Raw genomic sequence first — 18,184 nt, 5'->3', positions numbered from 1 at the left:
CATAGCTGAGTTTTGCTGAGTTTAAAGTGATGTCATGTTTCAAGGCCGGGGAAACAGGATCAGATTCGCGAGAGCGAAAATAGACATGTTTGAGGAAGCTGTATTTTGGTCTCTCTAAATTCTGTACCTAATCGTCCCTTTTATCTCCAGCAAGATTTCCACGATAGAGAGAGAGAGAGAGAGAGAGAGAGAGAGAGAGAGAGAGAGAGAGTGATGTCCTGGTGCTGGAGCCCCAGGAGGAGAGGAAAAACTGAAGCATCAGCAGACGCAAAAACAACCGTTTGCTGTTTTTCCTCTGATCTTTTCCATGCATGTCCTGGCTGTTGCAGTTTAATCTTCCGTTCCGTTTCTGCTCAATGTTCTCCGTGAACTTCTGGCAAACCTCCTTGACCCCTTTCCAGACCGGCATCTAGGCCAGGCAGCCTCGTTCTTGCCCAGGGGATGTCTGTCTAAGACTTTCTATTATGGGAAAATTAAAGGGATAGAGAGCTCTCCTGGATAATGCCAGAATGCCTTACATTACCTGTCCTTTTTCGAGCAACTTTTCCTATTTATGTAGCAGTTTTATGGCTTCACGTTCCAGACTAAAGTTATCGTCCGTATGAAGCTTTTGCTCTTGTACTTAGTGAACTTCCTCACTAACTGATCTCGGCCTCATATCTGAATAACAGTAATGAACAACAGAATGAAAACCAAGAACCATTGGACGGATGAGAGGCATTGTCATTGTACAAATCTATATCTGCTTTCTGCCCTACTTGTGCACCTGGGGCCATCTGCCGATGCCAAAATGTGGACGTTTACCAGTCGGAAACAAAATTAGGCGCCCGGGCCGATGTAGATTAATCCCGGGAGTGCACAGACTCCGAGGAGCTGACAAATGAGGGATGCTGGAAAGGGTTTGTGGGATGAGTGTGTATGTTTGAGTCTCTCATCTGATCAGGCTCTTATGAGAAGTCCCATATTAGCCTGATGTGTCAATAAAACATAGAGAGAGAGAGAGAGAGTGAGAGAGAGAGAGGAAGAGGGAGAGAGAGAGAGAGAGAGAGAGAGAGAGAGAGAGAGAGCGAGCGAGAGCCCTGGTCTGATTTATGTGAGAGGCCTGAATGTGACCGCTTTTACTGGAGGCTTTCTGGGGAGAAATGATTTCTTGTTCTTGATCTCTGGAGAGACAGTAAGAAATATGTTTGCATGTATATAGCATACGATTACCGCAGTTTTTTTATGTAAAAGCACTTAAAGGGATACAAAAAAAAAAGAAAATTTGGCCTGTTGTTGCATTGTGATCTGTGACATTACACATGAGAAATCATGTTGTTTGGCTATATTTGAATTTAACATGAATCTAAATGAGATTTGTGAGTAAGAATAACACGTTCTAAATAATAAATAGGCATAATTAGTCAAGTTGAATTTACTTTCATTTAAAATGTAATTTAATTCATTTTTAATTAATTAATTATTTATGATGTATTTATTCAGAGCCCCTAAAGGGACATGGTGATGGAAAATATATGAGATGGGAGGAAAACCTTTAATTTCTCTCGAAAATGTTATGTTTCCCCAAGAAACAAGTGGATGTGCAAGTCAAGGCAAAATGTCTTGGGGAACGCAAAACATTTGAGGATTGAAATATAATTTTTCCTCTCATTTCATATTATTTTCCACCCCCTTGCCCCTTTAGTGGCTTAATTTTATTATAATATATAATTCATTTTACAGTGAAAAGCTGGTGTTGGAGAAATCCCTTTGTTGTATGAATATCTTTGACTCCTGTCATTCAAATCCAGTGTGCGTCACCGATTCAAAATTGACACTCACTAAATGGAAGAGAGTTCGTTCCTATATTCCGAATTTTACCCGATTCGGCTAACTGTGTTCTTTTTGAATCTTCATTTATTTCCCTACTCTGGAAACCATATCCAGGTTTTGATTTGCATATTGTCCGTTTTGTAGAAGGAAAGTGCTCTGACACTTTCGGTCTGGTGATGCTGAAAACATGTACAGAATATAAGTGCAGAACATCAACACTGCTGTAAAAACAAATATTGGTTTAATTTACACCACCTGCAGATCGGTCTCCTGTGAAGGGATGGAACATGATGTGAATGTGAATGTGCCGAATGATGATTCGTTCTCTCTCTCTCTTTCTCTTTTGTTGTGTTGTCAGTGACTGATCCAAAAAATGCTGAGTGCACCTCAGAGAAATGTGTATCGCACCAGGGACCTTTCAGAAACATCAGAAAATTACATTTCAAAAGTGTTGCTGTCTCCGCGTAAAGCTCTGAATAATTGAGCTTTGACTGTTTCATGCCTCGCCGTCCAAAACTTATACGCAGCTATGGATGTTATTGGTGTAGTGGGCTGCACCTTTTGCACATTTGTCTTGATCTATTGAGATATAAAAGAGTTTGATTTACCTGCTATGAAAATATACGGTAACTTCCAGAACTCAGAAGTTCCTTTCCAGTTTGAAATGTGCATTTATTAAATCCAAGCTTCAAAAAAATACTTCTGCAACTTTTTGTCGCTGACAAATGAATGCTCAACTCATGAATGGCCATATTTACTATTCTCCAGCTGAATTTGAAAGCACAAACTTCTCTTAAAATAGTGGAATAGTCTGAATTCAGCAAGTGTTGCCTATGGCACATACTGCTTACTGCATAGTGTATGTGAAACAGTAGACTGTGCAGGATGCAACGCACTGGTATCAATGATATATGACTGTACAAGGCCGTGCACAGACATTTTGAGGGGCAGTGGTCCAAAACAAAAAAAGTGGCACTATGAGTATCATCCTAATATAGAGAATGAATTACAAAACCTTTTACAATCATATCGTAAATACAATTGTTAGGCTTTTGTGCAAATTCCATTTATGTTGTTGTAATTATGTTTCCAAAAGTTGATTCTGTGCTAATTTGATCTCATATTTTTTTTTTTTTTTAAATGTTGTAGATTTAAGTAGCAAATGAGAATCGCTAAACTTGTTGAATATATTTTTGAGGCAAAGATCTTCTTAATGATTTTCAGTTTTGTTCAAATTAAATAAAGCAACAGTTTTTTCAATAACAGAAGAATATGTAAAAGTATGGTATTTGGGGTAAAATTGACTTACTTTTCCATTTGTTGACATGATATGGTTAGATTCAGATGGGAAATATCATGTATTAAGTTGGTTGTCCACCTAAGAGATAATCACCATATTTATAATGAAACCATCAGATTTAAAAATAGGATAAAAATCATATCATATAATTAAAATATATTTATTTGTTACTACTGTAAAGCTTTATTCAATTATTGTGGGATCTCTCTCAATGATTTCAGAATCTTTACTTTTACTTATGTAAAAAAAATGTTTCTGTATGTTTAAAATATATATGTTTTCATTTCAATTGCTTTCAATTGCTGAAAAATAATGAATTATTTTATTTATCAAAATAAACAGAAAATAGTACAAACTTTGCAGTACAAAAGTATTAACTTAGACATTATTAAAAAGCACATTTTTCTTAGGGTGTGCCTTTAGCCCCAGCATTGTACCCTATGATACAACTCATTTAGAACATTTATAGTATAGCTTGTTACCTTTTTAAATTGTGTATACTATTAATATGGTCTTAATAAAATATCACAAATATGGTGTATGTTATATACTAGTATTAACTCAATTGATTATAATGGGAAATATACTTTACAGGAGTTAAAGTGTGACAAACTGTCTGCTAAATATTCTATATGATGATTTTCCCGCTGCTTGCTGTAGCTTTGAATCCATTTTTGTAATGTTGAACTGACTTTAGCCTCTCTTATTTGCTCTTTTTTGTGAAGTAATTTAGTTTTTTGTGCCGACAACAGCAAATTGTGTTATTTAGCCTAAATTAGATCAGATCAGGTACAATAATTTGAAGACAATTAATTATCCTCCAAGAATGTGGATATTTTGCACAAGTTGTTATCACTATTAGACCAGGAGCAAAACATTACAGACAGAAATACAAAAACAAATTACCAAATTACTAATTCCGGATCAACCACTGTCTGTAATGTGGATTGTAGTTTGTAATCGACCCTAATGAGATGACATTCTGGAACTGTCGCCTCCACAGAGAGCGGGCACTGCCACTGACTGTGAGCGATGCTGTGGGAAAACACGGAGCGGAATTGATCTTTTAGCGGGACAGAACGCTTTTATGGGAATCCTCTGGGGGTGAGGGAGGGAAGGGGGGCAATAGGGGCACCGCAGCCGATGAGGGCAGAGGGGCAGTGGCTCTAGTCACTGGGCCACCCCCCGTGCACGGCCCTGTGACTATACAAAGTCAGCATGTAGTGCCAAGTTATCATTTTTAAAGACTGTGTGTAAAAATGTGTTAAACATTGAGCAAACAGGTCGAATAATAGCCAAGAAAGGTTAAAATCCTCTTGTTTCTGGTTCATTATTCACACTGGAAATACAAAGTCAAATTGAGCGCACTGAATTGTGGAATGCAATATTTCACAGTGTGTTGTGGTTGCAAACTGTACACTGTTGCATGCCATATTGTGCACAGTATGCATACTGTAAAAATATGTATGAGTAATGTCATACTATGCCATTCCAAACATGCCTCTCTCAGAGATTTATGGGTTATATCTTTACCATGACCACCCCTGTAAATTAGTGTGTAGGAGGATACCGGTGATCATGGCTGCTGCTGTACTGTGGTGTGTGTGTGTGTGTGTGAGTGTTTGTGAGATGAGCCACATCCCCTTAATACCATTCTTCAATTCTGTGATGGTGTATTCTGCTATTAAAAAGGGGTAATGGATTGTGTTAGTGGTCTTTTAGAGCTCCCGGGGCCTCAGAGATGAGCTTTGGAGCCTTGTGAATTGAAATAAACATGCACTTCTCCAAACTAATTTACCCAATTGCATTAAATGTGACTGCAAAATAGATTCTAAGCCAGCGCTGGTCATTATATCAGCGTAATCATATTCACACAAATCGTCAATCTCTCCCTTTCACACACACACACACACATAGAGTTGTTAAGTGTTTGACTGATGTTGGTGTTTGTTGCAGATATGGAGACATGGTTCCAAACACCATCGCTGGAAAGATCTTCGGCTCTATCTGCTCTCTTAGTGGTGTGCTGGTTATCGCCCTTCCTGTACCCGTCATTGTGTCTAACTTCAGCCGGATCTACCATCAGAACCAGCGAGCTGACAAGATGAGAGCCCAGCAGGTACTAAAGAACTTCTCTTCGTTCCTAACTAGATATGTTCTGGATACTTAATTCTTCTGATTATGCCATTTTAAAGGGGGCTTCTAATTTTCTTTTGGAGGTCTCTCACAATAGGTTTCCGTGCATCCAAGGTCAAAAAACACTTTAATTTTCTCATAATTCACATTGCAGCATCAGCCCTTTTTTCACAGTGTCTGAAACAGTTCGATAAAGGATTTGGTTTCTCTACACCCCTCCTTTCTGAGAGCCTACTCTGCTCTGATTGAAAACCAAATGCCCATTATCTGTATTTCAGCTCTGGAGGCTTCCTCAGCCCTTGAATACACAGTTATATGAACAGTAACGATGGCATCGGTTTTACCGTATCAATTCGAGTCCTCATCCTTTGGAAGTGCATGCAAAGTGGTTTTGCTTTGACAAGTCGCCAACACAAACCAAACTCCAGGCCTCAGCTACCACGGGTTTGAGGACGGGTCAAAGTAGACATTGAAGACCATAGGCTGAAACGTAGTTTCATGCAGGAAGACTGGAATTACTGATGGATTACTCGTTTCAGGCAGTTCAGAATTGGTTCTTTCTTTTGGGACACAATAACTCCCTTTATCGTGCACTTAAAACTTTTCAGACCTTTTACATTTACAAAAAGCGATTACACACTACTCAAAAGGTACTGAAACTAGTATATTTGCAGTTTCTGAGTAATTCGAGACAGATGTTGTTTCTTTAAAACAGCAACTGAGTCTTTGCAAATTAACTTTTTCTTTAAGAAAAAACCCCAAGAATGACTTGATCGGACATTTTACATTAATTCGATACCGTAATTTGATTATTTTGTCATTTTTATGTAGCCTGGTTAAAACCAGACCATTCTCAGTAGTGACTGAGTTATGGTCTGGCAAAGCTTCATAGACAAATCATTTCCAAAGGGGCGTCACCAACGGGCGTCGCTCAAATGTCTCTGGGCGCAATTGGATAGACCTAAAACCAATCAGAGCGATGAGGGAGATGACGTATGCAGAGCGACGGAGAAACATCTGAAACTCTGGCCATTTCTCAATATGCGTTCTTGTCTGTACCACTGTCTATGGTCTGTGCTTGTGTTCTCAAATAGGAAATGTCCCCGGTTTACATTTCAGAAATCTGGTCACCTTACCTAAACCACATATTAATGTTTAATTATTTTTAAAATGTAAACGAAAAGAGGCAGGGTGTTTTATACTTCGTTTTATTATAAATATATAAGATAATGAATGTAGGCCTAACTACGCGTTGCCTGAACCACGTGTGTGGCTAATATGTGTACGTTTTTGTTTAGTTTTTTTATGAAATGAGGCAGTGGTGTTTTATGACATATTTTGTACGCGAACTTCTGACTTGTGTGGAGAATGAACTCCCGATGACGGTAATAGTTAATATTAAACATATTATAGCCACACAAAATCACAAATGTAGTGAAGGCAATGCATATTATCTTCAATGCATGTATATAACAAAACGAAATATTTAAAAAACCCGGCCTCTTTTCGTTTACATTAAAAAATAAAAACATGTAATATGTGTGCATAATATAGGCTATGATTATCACTGTAATACAATGAGATATGACATAAAACAAAATCCAGTCTCTTTTTGTTAAATGTTAGTTTAATGCGTGATCAATATCCATTTTAAAAGTATAAGTAAAAGGTTTAAGAAGCTATACAATACATAAAGCAATTCAGTCAAAGAAAGTCAGCGCTATGAGACTACAACGATAAAGTTTAATAGTTTACAAATATAAAGTTATGAAACTTCATTTTGCCCTCAGACAAAACGATCTGTCAGGGAACAAATTATAGATTAATGAGAGCAAAGATCAGCCGTTAGATCTACACAAGACGAATCATATCTTCACATCAGAGCCAGCGGCAGACGGCAGAAAGACTGGCCGAGGAAAGGCGCCTCTCGGTGGGGTTTATGAGCAATTGAGCGCCGCTGGTTCACTGGAGCTCACAACTCCAAAAACGGCAGATCAAATTTTCAAAAAGGCGCTCTCTTTATAAATAAACCACAGATTTGAGCTTTAAAAACAACTACATTCTCGCCTGAAAAGGACTTAAAACTATGTTTTGTGAAACATTAACACTACCAGCTGGCTCTCGCTAAGACAAGCAAGCTGGTAACTTATTTCAGACTTTTGCCGAATCCAGTCGGTAAGACAGCGATAACATCTTTTTTTAGATATGAAGGCTTCTAGTGTTGTTCTTTGCTCTGGTTTTAACGGAATGGAAAAGTTTAAATCGCTTAAAACAGCCGCGATAGCTGATAGTGATGTTCCACTGCTGCATCCATCTTTAGTTTGTAGTCAGTGTACAGAATCTCATCGTGTAAAGCCCGCCCCAACGTTTCTGATTGGTGCCTCGATTTCTGGGGTTTAGAAATGGGTTTGAATGGGCTCTTTGCCAGACTACTTGCAGAGCAAATCTAAATTTGCCGGAAGTTGTCTGGGTTTTCCCAGGCTAATTTTTATGCTCCACATGAACGAAACCATTCAGTAATTCAGTGCAAACAATTGATAAAAAAATAATAACCTAGCTAATAAATAAGCTGAAGTACGCTAAAATAGAATAAAATACCAAAGTTTAATAGGTTAATTTTTTAAGTAGTTCACATTCTCTGATTGGGCAGTCTGATAGCTGTGGGAAAGAAACTGTTTAACAGCCAAACTAGTCCTTGTTCTGATACTTCTGTATCTTTTACTGGACTGCTGATCCCTAACTATAACACCCAATATACACCGATCAGGCATATTGTGTTGGTCACCCTTTTGCTGCCAAAACAGCCCTGACCCGTCGAGACTTGGACTCCACTAGACCCCTGAAGGTGTGCTGTGGTATCTGGCACCAAGATGTTAGCAGCAGATCCTTTAAGTCCTGTAAGTTGCGAGGTGGGGCCTCCATGGATTGGACTTGTTTGTTCAGCACATCCCACAGATGCTCAATTGGATTGAGATCTGGGGAATTTAGAGGCTAAGTCAACACCTCAAACTCAAACCATTCCTGAACCCTTTTTGCTTTGTGTCAGGCACATTATCTGCTGAAAGAGCCACAGCCACCAGGGAATACTGGTTCCATGAAAAGGTTCCATGGTCTGCAACAATTCTTAGGTTGGTGGTTTGTGTCAAAATTAACATCCACATGGATGGCAGGACCCAAAGTTTCCCAGCAAAACATTGCCCAAAGCATCACTGCCTCCTCCGGCTCACCTTCTTCCTATAGTGCACCTGGTCCCATGTGTTCCCCAGGTAAGCGACGCACATGGACCCGGCCATCCACGTGATGTTAAAGAAAATGTGATTCATCAGACCAGGCCATCTTAATCCATTGCTCAGTGGTCCAGTTCTGATGCTCACGTGCCACTGTTGGTGCTTTTTGGCGGTGGACAGGGGTCAGCATGGGCATCCTGACTGGTCTGCGGCTATGCAGCCCCATACACAACAAACTGAGATGCTCTGTGTATTCTGACACCTTTCTATCAGAACCAGCATTAACTTCTTGAGTAATTTGAGCTCCAGTAGCTCGTCTGTTTGATCGGACCACACGGGCCAGCCTTCACTCCCCACATGCATCAATGAGCCTCGGCCGCCCATGACTCTGTCGCCGGTTCACCTCTGTTCCTTCAATGGAGCACTTTTGATAGAGACTGACCACTGCAGACCGGGAACATTCCCACAAGAGCTGCAGTTTTGGAGATGCTGACCCAGTCGTCTACCCATCACAATTTGGCCCTTGTCAAACTCGCTCAAAAAGTAGTCAAAAGGCCAAATAGAATTAAACAAACGATGATGTAACTAAACAGCGTCACAAAATCATCATTAAACCTCTGAGTCACTGCAGTTGTTTGAAAAACGAATGCTGACATGATCGATTCAGATAAATTAAATTTTGTTTTACAGAAAGTCCGACTTGCCAGGATTCGCTTGGCCAAGAAGGGAACGACCAACGCCTTCCTACAATACAAAGAAGACGGAGGATTTCAGGTGAGATTTATCATGAGCATTCAATTTAGTTGCACTCCATGTGTTTCTGTCTGAATCTAGTTTAAAAACGATGTGATCATTTACTTATGTCACTCCAGACTCGTATGGCTTTCTTGCTAGAAAACAAAAGAAGACATTTTTAAGAGTTTCAGGACGGCAGTGATCAGAAACTGTCATGCTAAATAATATGTAATTTATCCCTGTGATCAAAGCTGAATTTTCAGCACCATTACTCCAGTCTTCAGTGTCACATGATCCTTCAGAAATCACAAAATCAATGTCTGCTGTGCGTCTTTTAGATCAAAGCAAGTCTGTGAATGAACAGATAAGGTGAGACGCACACAGATATCAAGAATCAGCATATGAATCTCAACAATGGTGACATACTTAATGCTGCAATGCATGCTGGGAGCCATGAGTTTTATACTATGGTGGCTTAGTAGGGTTGGAGCTAAACTCTGCAGGACATCAGCTCTCTAGGACCAAACTTGCCTACCCCTGACTTAGAGGTACAAAAATATACCCTTAAGGGTACAGCCCCAGTGACAAGCCATTGTACCCCTAAAGGTACAATTATGTACTTTATTTTCTGAGAGTGTAGATTTAGGGTTAGTGGATAGAATATACAGTTTGTAAAGAATAAAAATCATTATGTCTATGGAAAGTCCCCATAAAATATAAAAATTCAACGTGTGCGTGCGTGTGTGTTTGTTTGTGTTCTACAGAAAAAATGGTAACACAATTTAATAAAGTCTTATTTGTTAATGTCAGTTAATGCATTAGCTAACATGAACTAATAATGAGCAATATATTTTACTGCATTTATCAACCTTTTTTAATGTTAGTTAATAAAAAAATGTTCATTATAGTTCACAGTGCATTAAGATACAGTACAACTTTCGATAGCACTTTATTTTACAGCACTTTTGACCTTAGGTTTTTGTTGGTCAATGGCGCAGTCATTTTCAGTTCCTCAAAATAGCAACGCTTCAACAATGCATCTGAACTCACCTGGTTTTCAGACCAGCACGCCCATGGGCGAACAGATGGGCGCTAAGGCATTTGCTATTTAAACAACGGGGCGCGGGATGTGAAAATGAGAAATGCGTTGTGTTGAAACTAGCAAAAAACACTTGCGTCACGCCTGGTGTCACATTGCGCCGGGTGTATGATAGGGCCCTAAGATTAATAAAAGCTATGGTTCATGGTTAGCTCATGTTAGTATAAATTAATTTTATAGTTAGTTCAAAGTAACTTTCTTGGCCCCGAATTGCAAGAGAAATCTATATTCCTCAGATTTAGCTAAAACTCTAAAACTTTAATACAACACATTAGATCACAGTTAAACCCGGCAACAAGAGAATCTCAGTTCAAGCATCAAAGTATTCATATTCACAGCATGATATGGAGGGTTGTTAAAGCATAGCGCACCAGAAAGTAGTATATTTTCCTGCTGCCAGCGTGCTGCTAAGCACAGAACAGTATTTTAAGATATTAACGATCATAGAGTCTTTTTGATCTCATCAAACAGTGTAAGTGTAAAGGTCAGTCATTTGGCATTGAGAATGCATCAGTCCCACAAGAGCCTTGTAATAACAGCTTTTTCATATGGTGCTGACACTCAGAGTCAGCTAAAGACGGCTTCGGGGCCTTACCCAGGGAGCCGCGTCCTTGCTGAGAGGAAATGGCAATTAACAACACTGAAGGAAGGGCAGGGAATGAAAGGCAGGTGATGCCGGACAGGTGGGAGGCGCAGCAGTAATTAAAGAGATCCTTTCAGGCCGGTCGTTCACTTGGCACTCAGCTTGGTAACACCTCCAGGGCGCTTTGTTTCAAGGGGTCAGTTTCAGGTTAGCATGGTTCAGGTAGCCCCCTGCTGGTAGATGTCATAAGTACATACAGTGTCCAATCTGGAGGCATGTAAGAACTGGAGAGCCAGGAAAAAATTACTTTAACAATCAAAAGTTTGGAATAATGAAAGATTTTTTTATGTTTTTAAAATTAGTCTCTTACAGTACACTCACAAAGGCTGCATTTATTGATCAAAAATATAGTCAAAACAGTGATATTTTTGACAAAATGTAGTTTATTGCTGTAATGGCAAAGCTGTATTTTCAGCATCATTACTCCAGTCTTCAGTGTCACATGATCCTTAAGAAGTCATTCTAATATGCTGATGTGATGCTCATTAAACATTTTCTTATTATCAATGTTGAAAATCGTTGTGCTGATTAATATTTTGTTAAAACCATGATACAATACCATTCAAAAGTTTGGGGTAAGTAGGATTTTTTGTGTTACGAAAATAAGAAATTAGTCACTTTATTCAGCAAGGATGCATTCAATTTACAGTAAAGTGACAGTAAAGACATTCATAATGTCAAAGTATAATCATTTAAAGTTAGGTTAAATAAGTCAAAGTCAAATAAATGTTGTTTTTTGTACCTTCTATTCAGCAAAGAATCCTGAAAAAAAGCCACTGTTTCCACAAAAATATTAAGCAGCACAATTGTTTTCAACATAGATTATAATAAGAACCATTATTAATAACTGAGCACAGATAATAATTGAGCAGTGTTGGGTAAGTTACTGCAAATTAGAAATTAGTTACAGTTACTTCTTTGAAAAGTAATTGAATTACTTTACCAATTACTGTATGTCAAAAGTAATTAGTTACTAGGGAAAGTAACTTTTAAGTTACTTTTATGTCTGCTTTTTAAATGTAAATATGAACAGTACAGTCAAACACAAAAAACATAATTTTTAGACCTATTTATTGTAATCAACCGGGCAAAAGGCCTTCAAATCAAGCAGTAGGCGCGCGGGCAAAACCTAACGTGGGGTTAGTTGTAACACGCATGTTTTAACCCTTTCCACACATGTCTGTCTGCACTTGTTCTTAATCTTGTTTTATTGTTGGAAATGTGTGTGTTGTGATTATTGTTTTATGTATTTAATTTTACTTTGTTTGTTTTTTTATTTTGTTTATTGTGTGCTGCTACCTTGGCCAGGGCTCACTTGTAAAAGCGATATCTATCTCAATGTGATTTTCTTCCCTGGTTAAATAAAGGTAAAATAAAAAAATTTAAAAATGTCAGAATGACGGAACTTAGTGTATTTACTAGTTGCCATATCAACATTATTTAGAGAAAAAATAGCGCCAAAATTAAAAAATCTCTGGAAGATTTACCATTACTGAACATGTATTTAACCATAGCAAAAGTACATTTCTTACTCAAGTTTAGTTTTCATCTCTGTTTTTTGTGTTTATTTAAAATAAGACAAATCCGATATTATTTTAATCTTATATCTGTAATTTAACAGTTGAGATTGTTCTTTAATGCTGATCTAACAGCAGAAGACACAAGCCGCGGTTTAAATCCCAGTTGTGCAGATGGGGTGTGTTGTAACACCATAATGCCATTATATTCTATACTTTTATGAATTCTTTTGAGAAACCATGAGAAAAGGGTGAATAATGACTGAGAGTTAATGTTCAGAAATGCTTAATTATTATTATGTTTTTAACTATGCTGTATAGCTGTATTTAGCGATGTGTATGTTGTCAAACTCAAAAATGAGTATATTTTTAATTCTTAAAAAATGCCATCATTTTATTTTAAAAAGTTAATAATTGTAATTTTTTTATTATAGGCAAGACAAGTCAAGTGTTGATTTGAGAGGCTAAAGATCTAAAGGCACTAGATCTGAGCTTCTTGTCTGCAAGCGTTCATTTTTCACAAAAGAGAGTAATGCGAGTAACAAACTCACTAACTTACTTGCGAGTTACCACTAAAAGTAGTGGAATTACAGTAACGCGTTACTTTGTAGTGCGTTACTCCCAACACTGAGCACCAAATCAGCATTTTTTAAATGATTTTTGAAGGATCAATTTTAGCTTTGTCATCACAGGAATACATTATATTAAATAATATACTAAAATAGGAAATATTTATTTTAAATTTTAATAATATTCCACAATATTACAATTTTACTGTATGTCTTATCAAATAAATGCAGCCTTGCTGAGCATAAGAGATTTCATTTATTTAAGTTTTTAAAAGTTTTAAAAAATCAAAACTTTCTAAACTTTTGACCAGCAGTCTAGCTTTGACCTGGTTCTCCTTCCTTGGTCGCTGTACCTCATGAAGTCATTTATCACAGTATGATTCAGCAATTTGTAAAGTATTTCAACAGGTTTTCTTTCCCCTTCCAGCGTATGGGTATGTTTAACATTCTCAAATAGCATTTTCTCTGCTGCATTAAGTAATATTAAGTGCGATGTTTATTCCAATGGAAACAATCGTGTGCCCTTTTCCAATCACTGCCTTTATAAGGAAGCCCTGGTTATCATTATTCTGCTGTAATTGCCATCCCAGGGAAAACAAACCTGTTTAAATATCTGATTCTCTGTGTGCTTTTATGTAATTATTGCACTCGTTGCAGTTCCTCTAGCCCCGGGATGTGTTCGCTGCGCTTGTTGTTGATCGTGTTGCTCTTGTAATACATTCTGCATATAGAGTCTGCTTCACGGTTAAGGGCAGAAAATGAAGATATACAGTATTGAATAACAGCATATGGATTTTCCCATTTGTTAAACATAAATTCAAAGTTGCTTAAAGACTAAGAAAGAATTAAAGCAAACGTGATGTAAAATTTTTCTGAAGTCAGAAGTCATTTATTTTATAGTCCATCGGCTTTCCGGTTTATCATTTGCCAGGCAGTCTTTTGTCTAATACGCAGCACGTTTGAGCTTCAGCAAGAACCAATGAGGATCATTCTCGTGTTACGCAACACGTTTGAGCTTCTAGAAGAACCAATGAGGATCATTCTTGTGTTACGCAGCACGTTTTAGCTTCTGCAAGAACCAATGAGGTTCATTCTTGTGTTACGCAGCACGTTTGAGCTTCTGCAAGAACCAATGAGGTTCATTCTTGTGTTACGCAGCACGTTTGAGCTTCTGCAAGAACCAATGAGGTTCATTCTTGTGTTACGCAGCACGTTTGAGCTTCGGCAAGAACCAATGAGGTTCATTCTTGTGTTACGCAGCACGTTTTAGCTTCTGCAAGAACCAATGAGGTTCATTCTTGTGTTACGCAGCACGTTTGAGCTTCTGCAAGAACCAATGAGGTTCATTCTTGTGTTACGCAGCACGTTTGAGCTTCGGCAAGAACCAATGAGGTTCATTCTTGTGTTACGCAGCACGTTTGAGCTTCGGCAAGAACCAATGAGGTTCATTCTTGTGTAACGCAGCACGTTTGAGCTTCGGCAAGAACCAATGAGGATCATTCTCGTGTTACGCAACACGTTTGAGCTTCTAGAAGAACCAATGAGGTTCATTCTCGTGTTACGCAGCACGTTTGAGCTTCTGCAAGAACCAATGAGGTTCATTCTTGTGTTACGCATCACGTTTGAGCTTCTGCAAGAACCAATGAGGTTCATTCTTGTGTTACGCAGCACGTTTGAGCTTCTGCAAGAACCAATGAGGATCATTCTCGTGTTACGCAGCACGTTTGAGCTTCTGCAAGAACCAATGAGGTTCATTCTTGTGTTACGCAGCACGTTTGAGCTTCGGCAAGAACCAATGAGGTTCATTCTTGTGTAACGCAGCACGTTTGAGCTTCGGCAAGAACCAATGAGGTTCATTCTTGTGTTACGCAGCACGTTTGAGCTTCTGCAAGAACCAATGAGGTTCATTCTTGTGTTACGCAGCACGTTTGAGCTTCGGCAAGAACCAATGAGGATCATTCTTGTGTTACGCAGCACGTTTGAGCTTCGGCAAGAACCAATGAGGATCATTCTTGTGTTACGCAGCACGTTTGAGCTTCGGCAAGAACCAATGAGGATCATTCTTGTGTTACGCAGCACGTTTGAGCTTCGGCAAGAACCAATGAGGTTCATTCTTGTGTTACGCAGCACGTTTGAGCTTCTGCAAGAACCAATGAGGTTCATTCTTGTGTTACGCAGCACGTTTGAGCTTCTGCAAGAACCAATGAGGTTCATTCTTGTGTTACGCAGCACGTTTGAGCTTCGGCAAGAACCAATGAGGTTCATTCTCGTGTTACGCAGCACGTTTTAGCTTCTAGAAGAACCAATGAGGTTCATTCTTGTGTTACGCAGCACGTTTTAGCTTCTAGAAGAACCAATGAGGTTCATTCTTGTGTTACGCAGCACGTTTGAGCTTCGGCAAGAACCAATGAGGTTCATTCTTGTGTTACGCAGCACGTTTGAGCTTCGGCAAGAACCAATGAGGTTCATTCTTGTGTTACGCATCACGTTTGAGCTTCTGCAAGAACCAATGAGGTTCATTCTTGTGTTACGCATCACGTTTGAGCTTCTCAAGAACCAATGAGGTTTGATCTCTCGTGTCAAGCAGGTTTGGTTAAGCTTCCATTTATATTCGATAATGTTTATATGAAAGTCTTACAGGTTTAAAACAACATGAGGGTGAGTAGTTAATGACTCAAAGAATCTCTAATAAAACAAGTTTAACCTAAAAAGTACTAGTTACTACTTACTTAACAGCTATTCATAAACAATTTATTTAAGTTTAGAGGGGTAATTCACCCAAAAATGATTTCACCCAAAGTTCTGTCAATTTTTACTCATGTTGTTTTAAATGTGTATTTCTTGTGTGATTGTCTGCTTTCCTTAAAATGAAAGTGAATGCTGACCACTGCTGTCAGATAGCTATGCTAGATAAATTATTTTATGTTCTACTATTTCTTTTAAGCAGGATTTACAGCTTGCTTGATTTTTTTAAGTGCTTTGTGGTGTGTTGGTCTTGAAATCGTATCTGCCACAGCCTCGTGGCCTGTCAGTTTATCAGATCATAACTGCAGGGATTAAAGCAAAGCTCTTTTCCATAAACACACCTTTCCCACTGCTGAAATCCATCTTCACTATGCAGGAAAAGTAGCTGTATTCAGAGAGAGAGAGAGAGAGAGAGAGAGAGAGAGAGAGAGAGAGAGAGAGAGAGAGAGAATTTTTTGAATTTTATAACACTTTATTTTGAAACAATTTTACAACAGTGAACAAACTTACACTTCACTCAAGACATTTGGCAAAAGTTAATTCTCCATCTTTAACAGAACATAGCATTTCTTTATGATCCCAGACATTTTCAAATTCTTTAATGTCCTTCATATTTTTATAGAACATAAAATCAAACTTAATTCTTACTTTAATTAAACTCTTAAACACTTGTACTACATCCCGACAACTTTCACCTTCTATTCTGTCCTTTCTTGTCAGATAAATAGCCATTTTTGCTTTTCCAATAACAAAGTTAATAAGTTGTCCTTTCTTTCTCTTTTCTTTTCCAAACCTGAACCCAAAAATGAACCCGACCTTTGAAAAAATAACCTTAAAGTTCACAAACATGAAATTAAGACTCAAAAATAAACTCTTCAGCCTGTCACAGTGAACAAAACAGTGAAAAATGGTTTCCCTCTGTTCACAAAAAGGACATTTACTCTCCACTGCTGGATTAATGATGCTAACAAACGCATTTACAGCAACAATCCCGTGCAGGATCCTCCACTGCAAATCCCCCTCCGGTTTGGTCAACGGTGGCTTGTACATAGTCCTCCACACAGGTCTACAGCTCTCTTCCACCCCAAAATGAGCAGCCCATGGCGTTTCTACCCGCACTTTCAGCTTCTCTTTATTCAGTACTTTAACACATACTTCATACAACTTTTTCCCACTCACATCACAAAAACCCAACCCTGCAAAACTTTTCAATGTAAAAAATTGATGGGAAAATTCCTCCTCCGTGAACGTTGGTAAAATGTCCATACTTGGAAAAATGTCACTTTCTTCAGGTGTGAATAATCCTCTACCAAAGTTCCTGATTAACAACATGTCTTCATCATTCAGCTTTTCTTTTATGTTGTCCAGAAAAAGATCCACGATCCTCTGTGATTTGAGATCCAGACATTGCGCCACATCTCCTACATTTTCAAAATCATTCCCAGCAACTCTTATCAGTTGTCGCAAAGTAGTCATTTTTGCTGCTATTAGAATGCTTGTCAGTCCAGGCATCGTCTGTGCAGCAACATCCAGCCTTGCCCCTTTGATTAAAGGCTCCTCCAGTAGCCAATGAAGCGATGGCATAGACGCAATCCTTACAGTTCTTACTAATGACCAGGCTCTCAAAACACTGCGGTAATATGAGGGAAGACTTTTTATGTCTCTGGTTTCACATTTGATCCAAAACAAATTTTCACTCATACCCAAATCCCCTACTTTTTTCAAAATAAGACTTATACCGGCTTTCCTCGCACTGCATTTACCGTACAAAAATTTCTGAATAAACTGTAATCTAAAAGCTGTTTTGCGACTTTCTAGATGCAGCAAACCCTGCCCACCCTCATCCCTTTTTAAACATAACACACATTGTGGTACCCAGTGCATCTTATTCCAAAAAAAATCAACAATTAGAGCCTGAACTTTAGATAGAAGACCTGTAGGTGGCTCAAGGACTGCCAAACGATGCCATAAGGTTGCTGCTACCAGATTATTAATAATTAGGATACGCCCTCTAAAAGACATTCTCGGCAATAGCCATTTCCACTTTTTCAATTTCCCTTCAACCGTCTCTATAACCCTTTCCCAATTTTTCATAACAAAATGTTCCTTCCCTAAAAAAACTCCCAAATATTTAACCCCCTCAGTAGCCCATGACAATCCACCTGGCAAACTTGGCCTTCCTTGAGTCCACCTACCTACTTCCACCGCTTCACATTTAGACCAGTTCACTTTCGCTGAAGACACTTTCCCATACAATCCTACTATCTCTTTAACCTTTTCCACATCAGTGTTCCCCTTAACTACTACCATTACATCATCCGCATAGGCAGATAAATAAAACTTTTGTTCTCTGGACAATAAAAAACCTTCTAGAGACTCTCTTAATTTACATAAAAAAGGT

The 18,184-nt window shown here is 38.5% G+C and overlaps 1 protein-coding gene across 1 annotated transcript in view; it reads left to right on the top strand.

The window, feature by feature from the left end:
* The window catches only part of kcnd1 (potassium voltage-gated channel, Shal-related subfamily, member 1), a 112,080-nt gene that overhangs the window by 81,458 nt on the left and 12,438 nt on the right, over positions 1–18,184 (top strand). Inside the window, exons 3-4 of the mRNA XM_079828002.1 lie at positions 5,069–5,231; positions 9,166–9,249. Of these exons, the coding sequence (XP_079684128.1) occupies positions 5,069–5,231; positions 9,166–9,249 (247 nt within the window). The remainder of the gene's footprint in view (positions 1–5,068; positions 5,232–9,165; positions 9,250–18,184) is intronic.

This window comes from Gobio gobio (assembly GCF_949357685.1).
Source record: "Gobio gobio genome assembly, chromosome: 10".
NCBI lineage: Eukaryota > Metazoa > Chordata > Actinopteri > Cypriniformes > Gobionidae > Gobio > Gobio gobio.
Note: the sequence above shows the minus strand (reverse complement) of the source record. Positions and strands in the feature narration are given on the sequence as shown.